This window comes from Pocillopora damicornis, chromosome 4 (assembly GCF_964200805.1).
Source record: "Pocillopora damicornis chromosome 4, jaPocDami1.2, whole genome shotgun sequence".
NCBI lineage: Eukaryota > Metazoa > Cnidaria > Anthozoa > Scleractinia > Pocilloporidae > Pocillopora > Pocillopora damicornis.
In genome coordinates this window covers 20,281,856-20,301,797 of record NC_142673.1, presented here as the reverse complement: position 1 = coordinate 20,301,797, position 19,942 = coordinate 20,281,856, and the positions used below count along the sequence as shown (strand labels likewise).

Below are 19,942 nucleotides of genomic sequence, written 5' to 3'. Positions count from 1 at the left end.
GCTCGTTGATACCGTGGGGATAAAGGATGCCGATTTGAAAGATTAATTTTTGTTCTAGAGTTTTCCAGCTTTCCGAACTGCCTAGATCTAGGGAAAGGCCGGAAATTGCCATATGCAGTTTAGAATGATTAGGAGATTAAAGTGTCTGGCGACTGGTTTGAATGTGTCCTTGTCGTTTCTTTCTACCTCGCGAAGGTTTTCTCGAAATCGTTCACCTAGTCGTCTCCCTGTTTCACCGATGTTTAATTTTTTGAAATAAGTGCAAGTTATGCAGTAGATGACATTGGCAGAGGTGCACGTGAAGTGTTTAGTGATCTTAATGGATCTCTTGGGTCTCGGCATTTTCTCATTTTATTTCTAGAATAATTCCCGGCATTAATTTATAATTTTATTTAGCACAAGCTACTCCAAGAAAATCATTGCTTTAAAAAAAATTGCATTGAAGCATTACATAGACGACAAGTCGTCAATAGTATACTCTTAATAATATTAAGAAAGTAAGAAAATACTAAAAATTACAATGATTTCTAACAATATCCGCTTAATTAATGTAATGAAATGCGAACAAGTATACTGCAATTTTCCAAATCAATGAATTGACACAATATCATTGAATAAAACTTCATTGCTTTCACTTCGACTTTTACTTTTCCTTAGATATAGGTATTCGCATGAGGCCGAATAAAAATTAATCCTTTAACCCCCGAAAGTGATTAGTAACTATTTTCTCCTACCAGTATCATCCCTAAAACAAACATTGAGATCATGAGAATAAAGGAAATGATCACCAACTAAACAAGCGCTTGATTGTTAAAAAAATTCTCCTTGTCAGTTCCTTAGGAATTGTAAAGAGAACAGTATGGAGATAATGCACATTGATGTTAGGGTGTAAAGGGTTAAGGATTAATATCACGCTTGTTTCTTAAGTTGTAGAAATTTCTCGAGTAGATGATACTAATCCTTAATTTTTACGAGGAAACAAGCGATTACTTGTTTATGATATTAAGGGCAAAACTCTCTTTCATTTATAACACAGAGGGCAAAATTACTACATATTTATTGGCTGAGACAGAGGACATTTTTCATCAATTTTGGTAATTGCCCCGGGCAATTATCAAAATTTAGAAAACATTAAAAAAGGCTGAATTTTGCTGACAAAATTTCTAATTTCATTGATGGCGAATGTTTTTTAGCAAGGTTGCTCTCATTGCTTTGGCTTTGTTGTTCAAAGACAGAATTTCATTCAGCCAAGAGAATATAAACAATTTACATTATCTTGAATCTGCTGATTCCTGCGTTTTACAGTTCATTGACGTTAAATGAACACTGGAAGCTAATAAGCATTTAGTAATGTTGCCCTCTATCTTGTAAGGTGGTAAATACTTATATCTATCTATGATCATCTACATTCCTTACTCATATGGACACTACCAACAACTAGATCCTTCAATGATTGATTATCGATTATAAGCTTAGAAATTTTAAATCAAGAGAATAAGATAACTGATATAAAAGTTAAGCAAGCTATTTTTCTATATCCATAGGATAAAAAGATAACTACAAATTGTAGATTATGATTATCAAACCAGAACACAACACCATATTTAGAAATAGTATTACATGGATTTAGATTTATCAACCATCCATGACTAAGGAAGGGATAATGACATAATAATATGCTTATTCCCCTTACTCCCGAATGTTTTCTTCCATTCAGGCTTTTCGCGGTTCTGCGCATCTTACGCATACCAGCGGCCATTTTCTTTTTTTTTTTTTTTTGAATGATAGTAAGATCGAACCAGGACCGAGAAAATTTAACCATTCAACTCCTAAGATCCAATTATTTATTCTCCCAACTAACTGCTATACATTTCCTTGTAAATTCGTTTGGAAAATTCAATTTTGAATCAAGGTAATCTCTAGCGGATAAGCTCGTCCTTTCTCGTAGCCTGTTTATTAGATAGCATATTGGAATTTCAATGAGAAAACGCATTTTCTTTCACTTCAAACACGTCTGATGTTAATCAAACTTTAAAAAAACCTACGTCCTAGTTTTGGATTTTCTCCTCAATTTTTCGCTTTTGTTTAGAGAAGGTTTGTTTTTTTCGTAGATCTATACACTTGTTGCCTGAGCGGGATGGCAGGACGCGAAATTATTTTGCCTGATTTCATGACTGAGTCCGTCCCAACTAGGCTTCTAGTCATATAACAGCCCCCTTTTTTTCCGGCCCTGCTCACACAATAGCGAACGGCCTTCATACGGGAATTCTTGTCTAAAGTTTTAAAATTAGCTTCGTATGCTTCAAGAGCGACTCAAACATTTAGCATAGCAGTCCTCACGCGTCTGTTTTATGCAATCATGTTTCCGGCGGCCAAAATAAATTTGCACCCATTTGAATGCTAATTCCACGCGCTTACCAGACGCCTATCAACAATCTTGACGTAGTACTGTGCTTAACACTTCTGTGAGTTCCCGGCAGGGGAGGAAACAAAAAAAATAACCGCTCAAACTCATACAACTCACATAAGAAAGAAAGAAGAAACTACTTGCTTCTAAAGCAATAACAGTTTGCTCATACAATACCGTACGAGTTTTATATATCAACCCCACAAACATCATTCTTAAGCTTATATCTTTTTCCTGAGGTATACCAAGGGGGGACATATAAGTACGTAATGCTAACCTCTTTCTTTTTTTGCGGAATTCTTCCGCAATTCATCTTTTGAGTAAGTCTATTCCGCACAATATATTCATATATATCAACATGGCTGTTTTAAGGAATTAACCTTTAGCAAGTCTCCAGCCAGCTTTAGTAATAGAGAGAGAAATGTGCGAAGAAAAAGTCTGAGCACCAAAAGGGAAGGGGTGGGGGAGGGGACCAAACCGGTCCGACTACCAATCAGATTATTTACAAGTGTGCTACGAAGAGCTCCCTAAAATTTTTAAATTATATAATTATGAGCATAATTAATAAATAAGACGCTAAAGTGTATACTCATAAAATGTTAAAATATGATAAAATATTTGTCAATCAGACAATGCTACAAAACAAAATTGTTGATTTCTTCTATCAATGGCTGCTAAAAAATATTCGCAATATGATGATAAAACTAAAGCTTATATGTACATCAGCAGAACATAAAAAAATTCTATTTTTCCCTCCCCACTTTTATCTACAACCTAATCGTTAAATATGCTCATGATTAAGTGGAGTTAGTCCTTCACTCTCACTGATATTACACTCGCCAACTTCTCCAATTAGGTTAACTTATTGAGAAAAAATATCAGTCAAAAACCACTTAAGTAAACCAAGTACAGTATACGAGAAGAACGATTGTACTTATTCAAAATATTTCTCTCCAATAAAGTGTTTGCCAATAACACTGTGTGGCCTGCATTCCACAATTGTTTTGTCCATAGAGTAACTTAGCTGCTAAACACAGGGTGTAGAATTAATTCCTAAAAATAAATGTCTTTTTTTTTCATTTTTTTCCCTACATAATTGTAAAAAAAACCTTATTCCCCCTTTCTTTATTATTTTGCTCCATTATTCATCTTCGCAATAGATGAAAAATGTTTCTTTTGACCCTCTCTATACACTGTAATTGGCTTTAAAAAAAAACCTTGGGGGGGGGGGGATCTGCTCACTGAAAACATGAAACTCCATCATGCGTCATCATGTCATGTAGTAAAAGGGGTATATTGAGAATGTATTGGCTATTACTTGCGTGAATTGATCACGAACTTCTAATAATAGGACTCGCACTGCTGTCAGCCTGTCCTAGGTCGTCATATCTTGTTTAGTCAAACGCTGAAACGGAATTGCCTGCTCATTTAATTTACCACAGGTTAGCTAATTGGCGTTATCAATGCCAGGATACTTTTAAGTTCTTATGAAACCCATAAAACTCTTGGGAAAAGAGGGGCAACAGGGAGTTTATAACCTTGCCCAAGGGTAAAACGCATTTCCAGGTAAACGCACCCGACTTAATGCCTTGGTATCGAATACGTATTTAATGCGCCTCCACCGACAGCGACCAGCCCTGGCTTTAACGCTATCACTTACCATCACGTGATCTTCACTTGCAGCACGACGCTATCATCTGTTCATGATCGTTGATCGACATCAACTTGAGACCGTCTGGTTTCTGCAAGGTAGCTCTGTAGAATGCCTGGACAAAAATCAGAATATGTACTACATGAAGGAGTGCATCTGTTTTCTTCGTTTTACCAGAAGTGATCCCTCTACCCTAAATGGCAAGCGAAATGTACGAGTTCGAGGCATTATGAGCGAGTGAAATCGAAGAAAGAAGGTGAGCCGAAACCCCTGTAAATTTATCCTTAAATTTAGGGGACATTCATATCTACAAATCAGAAGTATCTACAATTATTTTTAGGAACATTGTGTCGTCCCGAACATATGCGTGATTATTCAGCTCAGCAAGCGAGCAGAACATTGGACACCCACTGGCGATGTTTGTTTCTCTTCTTGGCCTCTGAAAGGATGAGCTGTTCGGATCAGGTCTGAAGGCGTCAATCACGTGTTCCACGTTATCCTGGTCCAGTAACATGAAGGTGACCTTCTGTCTGAATGGCCAACGGAGAAGTGCATCATACTGACCGCGCATGACCACAAAGAAGATCGAGATGTGCGTTCCTCTACCCATTCCATCCCCGTTCAGGTAAATGCGGGCGCACATTTTGTAGCCATAGCGGCTAGTGAAGAAACACGGGCTGTAGAAGGAGACTTGCTGTCCCGTCACTGCGTCGTTTCGTTTGCGAGCATAATCAGAAATCCTCCACAAAAGCTGGCCATCGTAGCTTGAGAACTCTTGCTGTTTTACGTATTCCTCCAAATCAGCCAGTGTTACATTTCTGAGTGCCAGTGTGTGCTCTATAGATTCAATCCTTCGGTCATGCCTTCTGGTGCTCTCCTGGGTGGTGTCAAGTTGCCTTCTAATGTTACCCACGTCACGTCTAACTTCCTCCATAGTGCGATTGTTCTCGACTAGAAGAACCTCGTGGTCAGCGGTCCTGTTCTCAATATTTGTAACTCTCCTTGTATACTCATCACTTGATAAACTGGCGTCATTTGGAACTCGCTGTTCCGACGATGCTGCCCCAGAGACAGTACCTGATGCCAACTTTCGCTCCAAAGTAGTTATGCGGCCACTATTTTCTTGTAGTTTACCTTGAAGGCTTCTGAGGTCGTCAGCTCTGATTTGTAGTTGATTCTGTAGATCTTGGATTAGACTGTCGTGGTTTGTCAAAAGTTGAGGGTTTCTGGACGCAATCCGCGGGTCACGGGTAAGAGTGGCCTCCAATTCTTTGTTCATCTTAATTGCAAACTGAAGCAGCAGAACAGTGTGTTGAGCATTTGCCTTCTCCAAATGCTGTTTCTTTTCCTTTTGGTTTAGAACCTGTCAGATCGCAGAAGATACAATGCATCACTATGAGATACTACCGAACAGTTGACTGCGACAACAAATAAGTTAATATCCTGAGAGTCAGCAGCCTGACTCATTTTTCATAGCAATAAATTTAATTTCGAAATCCCTATTGTGAATGCGTGATGAATTGCTTAGTGAACTGTGTCTTGTCTCATTCAAATGTTCGTACGTTGCAAACAAAACTTTTCATTCCCGACTGGTGTCGAACTTACAACTCTCCGCCACACCAGCTCTGTCCCCTGAGGTAATGAGCGATATAGTTTCAGGCTTTATAAAAGGCTGCAGAGTTTATCTCTTTTTCCTCTGCGTACGCCAAATGCATTGCGTTTATCGAGTAATGCGCTGATCAATTCGAAGCTTTAACATCCCCCACCGGACAACCGACGGGCATTTGATCATCGTCCGTACCGGGAGGTGGGGAACTTTAACCTTGCTGGGTGGGGTCAGGAATTTGAACCGGAAGTGTCGAGTCTATCCAACGTTATACACGTGTTCTAATGGAGGTAAAGAGTCTGCTTCCGTAGGCAAATGGATGAAAAAGACATGTTTCACACTGTACAATGACGCTTACAAGCTCATAACGCAACAGCAGCACCAAAAACTAATCCGTGACTTTGCTTAATTCTAAAACATTTGTCGATCTCACAAAGAATCGCTCAATATTGGGTGGCGCATTTGAGCGCAATTTTGGACTAGGTGGAGGAGGGGGGATTGAAAACGATTTAATCTTCAAAAGTTCAAATACCCGGGAGTTTGCCCGGGGGAGATGTTGAAGCTTCGAATTGATCGACACATAAAGTAAACACAACTGCTGCTCGTACCTGGTAAATGCTTTCGTTTATATCTGATTGCTTAGGGCCTTATTGAGGACCTTTTTTTATAGAGGTGTGTTGTGAAAATTTTACGTTAATATTAGTTAAGTACTAATAGAATAACTAACAATAGTTTAAGTCACAAAATTCGAGTGTGTACTTACATCCGTTTTCGGGCAGCCAATCTGAGAGAAGGGGCATGGTCCCTGTGCGGCTTCACAGTCGCCCAGGAGAGGATTCTGGTGATCTTTCAACTTCAAACAGAAGAATAAAAAAATTTAATCATAACTGTTCAAGCGTACCAAAGCCCAAGTTAGTCACAGAACTACCATTTTTTTGCAACGGTTAATGCAAAGCAGGCCTCTATTTATCCCCATTTACTGTACGTTAGATCTCGAATTTAAAATAATTCAACTTTCTGTAATATTTATGACCTAAAAAAAATGCTAAGCCTTTCTTCTTCCTCCCCATGTCCAGATCATAGAACCAGTCGATCAGTATTGAATGAGGATGACTAAAGTCTTCTTGAGCACATTTAAGCCAACCCCCTCCCCTCCGTATCTCTGCTGCTCTGTACGTGCGAAAGGTAAGATTGTTTACATGTATCACACAGCTTTTTCAATTATTCGCTTCATTCAAGATTTAAAGCTGGCTGTGCTCCTAATTTTTTTTGTGGCATGTTGCAGATGGTAACACCATGAAAGCAGACTAATAAACATAGTCTCATTAAATGCTGGTGCATAAATCAGTTGCCACAGAGCCCCATTATGAACAGAATTCTATGAACCGAATTCCGAGAGGTCGCTCACTGCTTAACCCTTTAACTCCCAAGAGTGATCAAGACGGAATTTCTCTTTACATTATCAATACAGTATCAAGCATACAAGTGTCGAGAATAAAGAAGAAAACTCAATTAGGGAACTACAAGTTGATCTGCAACCAAATTCTCCAACTGACATCATAAGTAATTTATGGCAGGCAGCAGGGAGAATTGTTAATGACATCTCGGTGAGATCTGGGGAGTGGAAGAGTTAGCAAGCTATCAGAAAACCCACATTCCCCTAATGATGCCCCAAAATCTCTTAAAATAGTAAATAAAAATGGAAAATAGGGTCTGAGGCACAAGAGTTAAAGCAATTGACAACCAATAACAATATTTAAAATTGTTTTCAATTATTTCTTATTGGCCAAATTGTTGGTATCTGGAATCCTTTAATCATACAAAAGGTTTAATTGCCTTTGTGTTTGTTTTTAAATGCTGTATAGGAATTACCTTAGGATTATTACAAAACATTTTTTATCAGAAGGTACGTGTTCTTACTTTGCCTCGAAGAATTCCATCTTTATTGCATTTTTCACACGTAACTGGATATGCAGGACACTCTGTATCCTGGTGTTGCTGTAGAAAAAAATATAAGTTTTAACAAACTACCATATCGATGACGGAGAAAGCAATTTTTAAACCTATGTGACGTAGGTTTGAGGTGCTCAGGTCCTTAAAAAATTGCCTCATTGGCATTTTTATTTGGCTGAGCAATGTGTGGTTCTAAGTTATTTTTGATAAACTAATTAAGAATGATCATTATTTCATCCGTCTCCTTTAGGAGGAGCTCAACCTGCTTATGCAACAGTGGACCTCTCTGGAGTGCGGTGTCCCCTTAATTTTTGTTACAATGTAAAGAATTAAGCCCTAGTCTTATCAAGAGGGGCTCGACATATCGGACTTCAGTGGATCACTTGAAAAACGCCGATGTACTACGGATACAACTTTTTAAGAACTGATCCAAAAAAATGCTGAATAAAAGTGCAAATACTTACAACTGTAAGTATTCGACTCGATCAACTCGATCAAGTTGGAGCTTCAACATCCCTCTCCGGGCAAACCCTGGGGCATTTGGAATTTTGAAAATTAAATCGTTCAAATTCCCGCCCAATATTGTACGATTCTTTGTGTGAATTTAGAAAAGTCACGTATTAGTTTTTGGTACTGCTTTTGAGGTTTTCGTCAATAAGCATCATTTTACGATATAAAAATTGTCCTCGAGGCCATTCACTCACGGAAGCAGACTCTACCTTAAAAATCCTCCATTAAAACACGTGTATTTCGCTAGAAATATTTGTTACTTTCGGTTCGAATGCCTTACCCTACCCAGGTAAAGTTCAAATTCCTCAAACCCTCCTCCTGGTACGGGCGACAACCAAATGCCCGTGAGTTGCCCGGGGACGAGATGTTGAAGTTTCAAATCGATCGGCGCAAAATAGTCCGATAAAAAGTATTTTTGGGGTCCAAAGAAAACTCCTGAGTAAAACGATTGGCATAGTAAGCAATGAACCGTTAAAATCTTACTCTCTCTACTAAATACCCAGTTTGGAAGGTAGGGGGCTCTTAAGCAATTTTGACGAAGGTACCCTGAGGGATTGTAACATAAGAAGATTAACCTATAAATCTAATTGGAAGTGGTACCCAAGTATTAATAGGCCCTAAGGCTTTCTTGTTTTGAGTCACAATAAGCCAAAATGGACAACTGTGGCAATCATACTTCGAACCGTTAATTATTGAAATAGAACTACAGGATGAGTTCAAGTTCCCTCTAAAGTCAGTCAGTCAGAGAATCACCTTGAGACCACTTAGATTCTACAAATCATCAATGAATAGTTTAAATGAAGATACATAACACCAAGTGCCATGTAAAAGGTGCCTGCAAAAGTATCGGTACCCCTTGATAAGTGGAGGTTTATATATTCAACGGGATGGTTAATAAATCGCCGATCACGAGGAAAGCTAGGCAGAGAGCAGAGAGTGAGTTTGGTTCTATAATGTTCGAAATGATTTACCTTAATCCTGAACAAGACTATCTGTCTTTGACAAAATGTACACTTCTCCAGTCGGAACATGCATTCGTTTTCCAAATGTGAAGTGAGATCAGATTTTTTTACTAGCATGCCACACTCAGGATGTACACAGGGTATCTTCAGGAACTCGCATGAGTTCATATGGCTCTGTAAGTCAACAATAAGAACAATACCGAAGAAAAATGTTGTCTAATAAAGTAATAAATGTGACTCTCTACGGGATTTCAGGGAATAAGGTGAACGCGCGCTCACGGTACTCTAGCACGCTCAGAACAACAGAACGAGCTTTTGACACGTTAGCCGCATGTAGGTTACTTGCCTCATCAACTTCGCAGCTATTATCTTGCTTCGCAGGGTAGAAACAAAGGAACGTGTTAAGCTCTTGCTCGCGACTTTGCACGATATAACACGGTGACCGTGTCAATTTTTAACACGCTTCTTAAAGTTGGAGCTGCTTTCGATTTGTACAAAAATTACGTCCTAAGCTTTAAGGCTTTTTAGCTCACCAATACGCCCAGCCGATATACGATACTCAGTATCCAGTGCAACCAATTCGCCAAACATAAAGGATTATCTCGACTTGTTGTCCATCATTTAAAACTTTTTGATTTTTCCTTTATTTTCGAATTTCTCATTTTCTTAAAACAGCTTGCAAAACACGGACCGAACGAGCAAAGTCCTCTACTCTTGAGATCGTGCATGAACTTTTGAAGGCAGCGAGCCTTGTACAAGTTTTCAAAATAATAAGAGCGAACCTGTATGATGCAAAGCAAATGGCTACTTCGTTGAGGGTGAACTGTGTTCTCACCGTGTTTGTCTGTTCTGCTCGTCTCCTAGGCGTTATTTATTTATGTAGCTAAATTTGTAAACCGACAAGTACGACAGTCCGTGTGGTGCAGTGGTAGCGTCATCCAGAGGAGAAACTTAAAGGTTGCTCGGTTTGCAAACTAAGAAACTTGTTAATACCTTCGACAATTTTAATTTTATTATCCTCTCGTTGCAGTTACGTTACACAAGGTATAGATCGCAGTGCTAAAGACTAGGGGCTCGTAAGATGCCAAGAACAGCGTACAGTAATTAATACGCGGCTTCGCTTGGAAAGCTTCTTTTTGCGCCGGCTAACAAGCGGTTATTTTTTTTAAAAATGCCGGTTTGCAAGAGTGACGAGCTGCAACCGCGTAGGGGACATGGAGCCGGAAATCTGTTGCTAAAGGATTCACAAAGATTCGGTACTGGGCTTATTAACTGCGTCAAGCGATAAGGATTTATATTTTACGAGGTAAGAGTTAAGTTTAAAAAAAGTAATTCATGTGTTCAAACTGAGCTCCTCTGGACCTTGTGAAACACGTTGTGCTCACTGAGAAAGAGCCGTAATTTTCCATGAAAATTTCGTTTTTTATAGCAACTTTCGGATAGGACAGAAGATCTTCGTTTTCGCTCATATTCTGTACAAACACCATTCTCACAATAGTTTATTAGGAATCTGACAAACACAACTTACAAAGTAAGCTGGGTTGTACAAGATAAGCTTGCGTGTTAAGGAACAAAGGAACTAAGTGTGTTAGAAAAAAAATCTAGCGTGTTATGGAAACAAAGCTCTTCCGTGTTAGCTAGATATGAACAATGGCTACAACACGCCTTCCAAAATCAATTGTTTTTACGCGCATATCTGCACGGTAAGCGTGTCATGCCATTAGCGTGCGAGCGTGTTATAACGTGCCGTGTGCGTGCGTTCACCTTAGTCCCTGGAACCCCGTGGAGGGTCGCAAATAAAGATTGAAAGAGCACTAGAGGAAAGTAGACCGCTCACGACAAGATACACCCATATTATGCGAGTCCTCTGGAAATTTTTCCGTCAGCTTCAGAAGAGTAAAGTAACACTAACTAGCTCAGGCCAAAAAGAAAAAAGGTTCGAGCTTTTGTTTGGTCATTATCACAAGCATTGAGCCTTATGCTATTTAATAAGTATAGATATCGTAACGTTGCTGAAATTGGCAATTCCTCCATTTCAATTAACAGCAATGTTGTGATACAATAATCCATTCAGGCGATAAAGAAAGATGGGGAGGGAGGCTGTACATGGCATCCAGTCAATGCTACTCGGCGAAGGGATAAAAATATGTGGATGGCTCTCTAAGATTTAAGACCCCTTAAAAAAAACATACCTTGTGACAGCTAGTATGAAGAATAATAGCATTGTCTTCTCAGGCGAGGCAGACACACGTACAACTACGCGATCTTTAAACGATTCGCAAGGAAATTTAAAATTAAAATTCTAAACTGAATGTGTCTCTACCAGTGAATCAAGGTTTCAGCCACTGAGATGTCAAGTGTGACTTGTTCTTATTACAATGGATGTTAGCTGACGGTGGAAACGTGAAGGGGATGAATGCAAAAGTTTCAACGATGCGTACGAATGGCTGCAAACGTGCTTCATGTAATCATCAAATAAATGCGAAAATATGTACACGCCATGCTTGAAGAATCACAACTGTCTATCCAAGGATACCAAAAAATTACATACCTCTAAATATCTCACTTCTCCCTTCCAAACACACCCATCCTCCATGAAAGTGCAGTGAACGACGAGAGCAAGTATTTCACGACGCATAAATTTGTCTGGAAAAACCTGTAAAACATATATACCATAAATGTGCTGTAAAGGAATCCAGAGGTAATAGAACACCCGTCTAGCGAAGACGTAACAGTGGTAAAGTCCATTACAAGAGCTTTCCACTCGGACTTTGAGAAAATCCTTGGTGCCATCGGAGCGGGCGAAAACCAAGTATAACAAGATTATGATTACTTAATCAACATACCTCGTTCTGATGAAGACTCGTTTGGTCCTTTAAGCAAACCATCACAAGTGTTTGCTGATCCCTAGTGAAAAGATTGTTCGTAATGTTAATTTTCTTGGATTACTGAAGTAAGCCTTCCTTGTCATTTTATATACAATGTTAGGAAAAGTTAAGAAAATTTTCATGATACACCTTTGCAATTGGATTAAACACCTGGATACAGAAGAGGTAGAAGAGGCATTCTGCAGGAGTACAGTTCAAACAGAAGATTCTTGTAGAAAGAGGGAGGGGTGGAGGAGAGAGATGGGCTCAATCATGGTGGCTATCATCAAACTCCACTGGGACATGGCTAACAGTCAGCATGCAAATATCGTTTACCAATTTCATTAGCAAAAGTGGTTAGGAATGTCAACTGTGATGTTGGTGCATGTGACGGTGATCTCTCTTGTAATGAGGAGAAGTTATTTCCTTAGTAGATTCTTAACTAAGTTTTTATCTTAATTTTGGTAATCAGTCGTTTTCTCCCTGTAAAAACTTGTTAACTGGCTCCGATGGAAAATTTTATTATAGATCATGGAGGGACATGGGGCAAAACCCCCTAGATGGAGGCCGATAAGTCTGAGTAAGGGAGTCCTGATGAAAGAATGACACATGACATTAATGCAAAAGTTGAAAAACAGTGAGTTTTGTTGAGATGTACACCTGGATTACCAAATAAATGGTATGATTGACAATTTTAGGACAAGGATAGAAAATTGCAGATACGTTTTTGGCGTTACAATTTGATGAAACGCCCGAAAATAGCTATTATCGGCGAAATTTCTTCCACCCATCTGCCGATAAGCAAACTTTACCTCTTTACCATTACATGCGTATAACTTTATGGAATCTAGAAAACCCAGTGAAAACTGTTAGGGAGAGGGAGGTCAAGGGAATCGGGTTGATTCCCTGCAGGAGTGCGCTGGCACTACCATTACGCTGAGTCATCGTATCTATCACCAAACTATTGGAACACAAGGCTTAAAGCCAGAATCTAGTCGATGTTCCCTGGTTTCACTCCAGGGGAGTGCAGTGGTTTGAATACTGCTTCATCAGAGACTTTTCTCTCTTTTTTCAGGGACTGCAGTTTACACTTGATCGTCAATTGAAGGGGGGGGGGGGGATTACCGCAACTGAATTGTGGAAGGATGGAGGTAACTGCCACTATGCAGTTGGCGACCTTCGGTTTTATTGCAGGCTTATGGGGTTAGAGTCCATGTTTGAATTCGTTTTTACTGCTATGAAGGAAAAATGCGACTCTTGTTTATGCTTGGAAAGACATCCTCTTCATTACAGGGCTCGGTCATAGTGGACATAACAAAACTCCATGGATTAATCATCGGGAATGGAGTGGGATTTAGACTCAGAGGGAGGTCCGACAGCCAGTATACAACTAGAATTCCCTGATTTCACTGACGGAAAAATGATAGAGGGGGTAATTGAGGGGGGAAGTTGAGGAGGGGACCCTGGATCCAGAGACAGATATATCAGCCAGTAAGCAACATGGATCCCCTTGATATATTGGCAGAGAGCAGGGACGGCGTGAAACCTACAGTGTAAGTGCATTTTTGTTAGTAATATATCCTGTAATGAGGAGAATAGTTGTTATTTCCTCAGAGTTTAAAAAAATTGCTTGAGGCATCAGGAGCTCTTTCCTTTTAAGAATTAGCTGGTTGCGTCTTGGAGAAAAGTAGAAGTTTTTCTTGTATGGGAAGGGGATTAAATCTGGAAAGTGACTTAAAGAGTGAATTGAGCTGCGAGTGACACTACGTAAGGCTTTTCAAGCAATATTTACAGCTTTAATCATAAGACTTCAATTTGTTCCACTCGCATATAGCCTTCATTATCTTCAGGAAGCTGATGCATACAGAAATTATATTGCCAGGTAAGATTTTGTTTTACTAGTGAGTAGTATCATCAAATTAACAAAACTTTAGGGGCAATATTAGCCAAGGTATTCTGTTCATCACAACGGAGCAGAATAAAATATACAGAACAAATTTAGCAAGGAAACAGTCCTCTATCCAACTGTTTCATAGACAGTTATGTGACCATGTACAGTAGCACTATCTCTCAGAGAGTGAAGGTTTGGCGCACAATCAGCCAAAGAGAAAGCTCCATCAGAAAACAACGAACAAAACAAAGACAGTGCTTTAATTTGTCGCTATGACCGTAATCTTAGAAAAATAATACCTGAGCAAGAGATTATAAACTGTACATGATCTCTTGTACCTGAAATATTGCTTTTTTTTCCAGAATAACACATTACCCTTTTTTCGTTTTCAAAGCGAACGCCCCTGTTAGACACGGGAAAATCGTATGTCCATTGGTTAATCATTTTGTACAGGGATTCTCCGCCCCGAATTCCTAATCCTCATCCTTCCATACACCCTTCTTTTCAAAAAGCTCTCCCTTTCACACCCTTGAAGTATTCATTTTTTTGGTAAGGAAGTGCTTGCTGACACCTAATGGCAGTTTTCCTTACCTTATTCTATACTTATGTTCGTGTAATTGCTGCCTCCTAAAGTAAAATAATTCACTCTCTCTGGCGCAGCATCCCAGAAATTTTTTTACCATGAATTTCTCTTCTAGGCTTTAGACAGGGGTTGTTGCCAAATGTTTATCAAAGTGGACTTAGATCGCATTTCGCTTGAGTGTCGAAATACCGAAACCGAAGTGATCAAAACTGCACATTAGAACAAAGGTCAGTATCACAAAGAGCCACTGGATTTTTTTTAAATCCAAACAACCCTTTCTGAGGGCGGGGAAACACGAGTAACCATGGATATGTGGCCATGGCACTGACGTGTTTATATTTTTTGGTCAATCACAGAGCTTAGTGAAGCAGAATCAAGACAATCTCGTTTTACTTGCGACACTCAATTGAATATGGCTCTAACGAAAAAACTTACTGAATAAGACTTGGTAAGCAAGATTGGCAATAGAAATGTCCACAGCTCGTCTGCATGGCCTCTCTCAGCAATAACATACAAGCGCTGCAGAAGTACTTAGCCTCGATAACGTTCTTGTCTAGACTTGCCAGAGGATATCCAGGCATTCTCTACTTTTTTTGTTCTCTTCCCGTCTGTTTCTCTGAATGGATGAACTAACACCAAGGTCGAAAGGTCATAAATTCTGCCAACAGGCATAAATCCTCTTCGCTTGACAGAAAGTCTCGAATCACTTTGACCACGGTTAGCTACGAAAGTTAAACAAACATATGTTCTGCATCAAAAAACAGGTGGCTTAACTCCCTTGGTAGAGTTATCCTGCAACAACTAGGGGTATTGCTACACCCTAACCTCCCACCCCCCTTTAGATCGCGGATCCCTGAGATCGATTTCGTCGGGTTTCGCCAACGGTTTCTCCCAGGTGGAGAGGGGTACCGCGACGGTTATGATCTTGCTTTAAAACACAAATATGATTAAGCCTACCCATCAAGCTTTAATGCCTCTTGCGGTTTAAGGACAATCAGAGTTTGATCAGGAATTTTCCCTTCTGAAGAGGAAGGACCTCGCATTTTGTAAGTAATTGCTTTGTAACCGAGCCTAACAATCTTTCTGTCGATCACAAGCTACATAATTTACTGAACACCTAACACTTTTCTATGTTTCAGTCGAAAAAAGTCTGAAACCGTACCCCTTTGAAGACGAGGGAGACGACATTCCTGAATCCGAAAAAACTGCGCAGGGCCGACTTCCACTTTTGGCGCTCGATTAAGTCTCTCTTTGGTGCGTGCCTAACAAATAAACGTGCGCTGCAGCTTTGCAATAAATAGCATCCGATTTCTTTTACGTGATTCATCACCTAGAGGATACCTCAGCTACAAATCACTTTTCAAAAAAAAACGCACTGATAACTCAAGTATATTGATTTCAAAAATGTATTGTTATTTCTTTAATCGACTTAATTTAAGTATAAGATAAGAATTACCAAATCCTGTTTTAAACCAAGCCCTGATTAAAACTGGTTAACATAAGTAACGTGCTTGCATTGTTGTTTTGATCTTGAAGACAAAGCCAATCAGCTGTTACTAACACATTTAAGTTATATCTGCATTCAAAGTAAGGTCAGTGAGGGTAACACTCGACAGAAACGAAGTTTGTATGCAGACAATATTTTCCCAAGGTTCGATATTTCTTCAAAAGGTTATTTAGTACAAAACGTTACCTTGCGGAAACGAAAGCAAAGATGAGATGTAGGTAAAGAAAAAAGGAAAACAGGCATCGACAGGCTGCTTATATGACATGAATAAACTAGCGTTTATATTAAAGAGGTTCACTAGTTGAAAAATATTGGTTTTCTCTTGACAGTAAGTAGTGAATGCATGAAAGAGAAATATACGCAAAACGAAAGTATGAAAAATTACAGAGCAGTCAAATAAGAATGGAGTGTTGTTTTAGCAACAGTCTAAAGTCGTTATCTACTTTACAAGCATTATAAGAAGTACGCCTAGATTCCAAAGTTTTACGAATAGGCAAGTCTTTTTCTTTCTCAATTACTTTGGCATTTTTGATTTGTTTGAAATATCTGTAGACCGAGCGTGCACTCAGGTATGAGAGCCTTTTTGTCACTTATTTTTGCATTCCGGATTAAAAAAAGAAAAGAAACGCGCTGAGTGGCTACTTTTTTTAAGAAAATGAATCTCAACTAAAGAAAGCCTTTGACGTGAACTGTGAATTTTGATTCCGGTTTTAGCTTCTATTTTTAATGGTGACAAGACTTATTATGCTAACGAACACTAGCGAACACACACCATATCTCTGAGCCGGATTTCGTTGGTGGAAATTAGAGAAAATAACTTATAAATCATAGCAAGCTACCAATCATTATGAAAGCCAGGATAATTTCTTTTTCCTATTCAAAATTTACATTCCACAAGATCTATTAACTTGGTAAATCATCTCGTCGCAATATTATGAAAAGAAGGAATGAAAAATTTTCAAGCGCTTTTATTATAAGGCGAATTAGAAAATGCAAATCATTCGAATCCTTATTAAGATAACTATCCTTCGAAATAATCAATACTTTGCATATGAAACAAGATAGTCCTCACAAAAATCAGTTTTCCGAGAGGAATCAGCTCAGATGAATGTTTTCTTCAACATGTCTAACGCACTTCGAAATCTATAAATAGTTGACCCTATCAACAGATCATATTTATATTTATAGTTAAGTTCGGATATAACGTGCGTTGTCATTGATTGAAAGAGCGTGCTCTTTCAGAGTACAAAGCATAGAGCTGAGCTAAAGCTGTCACGCCGTCACACCATCTGCCAAATTGTACCATGTCCGACCATTTCCCGAACTTCTCTCTAGATTTTTTTTCGTTAATTAAAAGTGACACATGCTAACACTCGTATAATATATATTGAAGTTTCGTGTGCAAAATCAAAACAGAAAATAAGAATGATGAAAAATATAGCCCAACTGGCATAACAGTTAAAATTCATATTAATTATGATGGTATCAGAGCGACTGTGATCATGCTGAGGTCCATCGCGGCTAGCTCATCATGGCAAACTCCGGTCATCGCAGTGAAACAAGCCTCAGAAATTACATCGGCCGCCCTTCGAGTGAACAACTGAGAACTTGTTCTGATATCCTTCCCGATTCGTTGAATGAAAGGTCACATCAGTCAAAGCAGCCGAGTTTTACGGCGCTGTTATCCCGAGCAATCTTCGTGTTCCGATGAATTCGGCTGTCGTTCATTCATAAAACACACCTTAGTAATTTTGTTTTTTAATTGTCATGGGTGTTTTTATGAGCCATAATTCGGTCGGATTTTACTAAAAATTTAACCGTCAGATTCTGTTCTACCATAAAACAAATACAGAAGCCTTGACTGTGCTTTGTTCTGTTGTAAAGCACTTAGGAAATGGCTAAAGCACGAAAGAAGTGGGGAGAAACACTAAAAGTAGTCAAGTAGCTGAACCTTACTGAGAAACGTGAGGCAAAATTGAAGGATACTTCTGTGGTAAAGTGCAACTCTCTTCAATCTCTCTAGCAGAAAAATATTTTATGTTGACGTAATTGAACCTTCTGTTTGTAGAAAAGAAATCAGAACGAAATACTTCTTTCTGACTCTTTTATCCAAATAAACTTTTTAAAAAAAATGAGGTTTATGTTTGAATGGCCGCGCGATAATTATCACAAAAAGCGTTTGTTTATGGTTCATCTAGTACGCCAAAGTGCTTTTCGATGTCAATTGTTTGCATTAAAAAAGGGCTTTTAACGTAATGCAATTCTATTGATCTGAACCCAAAATTTTAATTTAATTTTATATCACTATTTTTCGTGTTTTGACTGTTTTAAAAACATGAAAATAGTAATATAAAAATTATCCTTTAAAAGAGATTAAAAAACGTTTATTTTCTGGAGGGAAATTCCCGCATTTCGCGGGTCAGTGATGAATCTGCATATACTAGCATGAATTATGTAGTGGAAAAAATGCCGTATCACGTACGTCACAGTTTTCCATAATCTGACTGGCTTTCAGCAAGTGCCACGTACATTCATTAAACATTCATTGACGGAAAACAACGTGGTAAAAGGACAAAGAACCACGTTCATGAAAAGGGTCGAGAGGCCGGTCATAGGAATACATAGGAAGCTGTTTTGCAGCAGGCAAGTGAGATTGAATTCTGTTGCGCCGAATTTTTTTATACGTGTCAGTTCAGTAGATTTCGAAACTTCCTCCTTCGAATCCACTAGAAAACAACAACCAAGGAACAAGTCACATGTAAACCACGAGTTAACGTTGCGAAATCGTGGAAGCGGTTATCTTTTCCTTGGCCACGTTGAGTGGTTGAGACAGCAATCATATCTTGATTTTGAAATTTGAGTGTTCGCTGGCAACGCATTAAACTAAAAGTTACCACACTTTCCTTAAATTAGTTAAAGATTTCGTTCGGCTTTGTTTTGGATTTATTTTACATATGTATTAAATCCACTTTGGGGTTTATACACGCTCGAATTTACTGAAGCGGACGACAAAATAATGTCTGTATTTTTGCAATATAAAGAACGGACGATGCCGATATTGCTTGTGAACGAAAATTGATACATACAGCTAATTTATCACGATAGGTCAGTTAAACTCGAAAATAAAGGAAAGCACAAAATGACAACAGTCTGCTTAAATAAATGCCCGGAGCAAAACACACTACTACTCTGGCAGATTGCAGAAAATCCCAAATTTATTTTATAGGATGATCGAAGTTTCCTCACTAATAAATTGATATTCGTAAGGCGGTGAACGAAAAAAACGATGAATTGGATAATTTTAATTCGTAAACATTGGGAAACACCTAGATTCGGCGGGTGTATTTGAAATTAAGCAGATACGTAGTCTCTGTGCTTTCGAATCATTTATCGATAAAGTAAAATGAAAATAAGAAATATAATCGGAAGGAGGTCGAGGTTTTCCTTTTGTGAAAGCCGGCCAAAATTCAACGTAACTTTCATGATTGAGCGAGACGAAATAAACGCAACTCAGCTCTCAAGCAAGCAAATTAAATGAAGAAACGCTTACGTAGGCGAAATCTTTTCACCTTAGTTTTTCGTTTCTCTGTTCACATCTGTCGGTGTTACTCGATTCCTATGGTCGCCACCAAGGAAATCTTACGGTTTAAACCTACAAAAAAGCGAAAAAGTTAATTTGCAAGAAGAAATACGGCTTCTCTCATTTGATAACAACACTCATAAATGAAACAACAGTTGATGTCTTATATTATCCACGCAGTTTCTGCTTTTGTAGGTATATGCAGTATGCCTCGATAAATTGTCTTGGAAACCCAGTTTTATGGCTGAAGAAAACCTTCGTAACAAGAAACTCACATATCCATTGTGGAAATTTCAAGCGAACTTTGTTTCCCATCTTTTAATATGAGATTTATCCATACGGTAAAACATTTCATTTTGCTCTCTGCGCGTGCGCCATTCGTTTATTGAGTTTTTTTAAATTTTTAATTTTTATTGAGAGGAAGG

General features: G+C 38.7%; 1 protein-coding gene across 9 annotated transcripts in view; it reads right to left on the bottom strand.

The window, feature by feature from the left end:
- Nucleotides 1-333: 333 nt before the first annotated feature.
- LOC113667645 (TNF receptor-associated factor 2) overlaps nucleotides 334-19,942 on the bottom strand; it is a 31,249-nt gene continuing 11,640 nt past the window's right edge. For 3 of the 9 annotated variants that reach the window (XM_089204803.1, XM_089204804.1, XM_089204802.1), the window contains exons 3-10: nucleotides 19,507-19,589; nucleotides 14,866-15,152; nucleotides 11,936-11,996; nucleotides 11,641-11,745; nucleotides 9,099-9,263; nucleotides 7,585-7,662; nucleotides 6,428-6,517; nucleotides 334-5,421 (exon numbers count right to left, since the gene is read on the bottom strand). In XM_089204803.1, coding sequence (XP_089060929.1) covers nucleotides 4,366-5,421; nucleotides 6,428-6,517; nucleotides 7,585-7,662; nucleotides 9,099-9,263; nucleotides 11,641-11,745; nucleotides 11,936-11,996; nucleotides 14,866-15,011 — 1,701 coding nt within the window. In that variant the 5' untranslated portion in view covers nucleotides 15,012-15,152; nucleotides 19,507-19,589 and the 3' untranslated portion in view covers nucleotides 334-4,365. Of the gene's footprint in view, nucleotides 5,422-6,427; nucleotides 6,518-7,584; nucleotides 7,663-9,098; nucleotides 9,264-11,281; nucleotides 11,355-11,640; nucleotides 11,746-11,935; nucleotides 11,997-14,865; nucleotides 15,153-19,506; nucleotides 19,590-19,654; nucleotides 19,896-19,942 lie in introns of those variants that run through there. The other 6 variants (XM_089204808.1, XM_089204809.1, XM_089204807.1 and 3 more) reach the window with 4 other exon arrangements.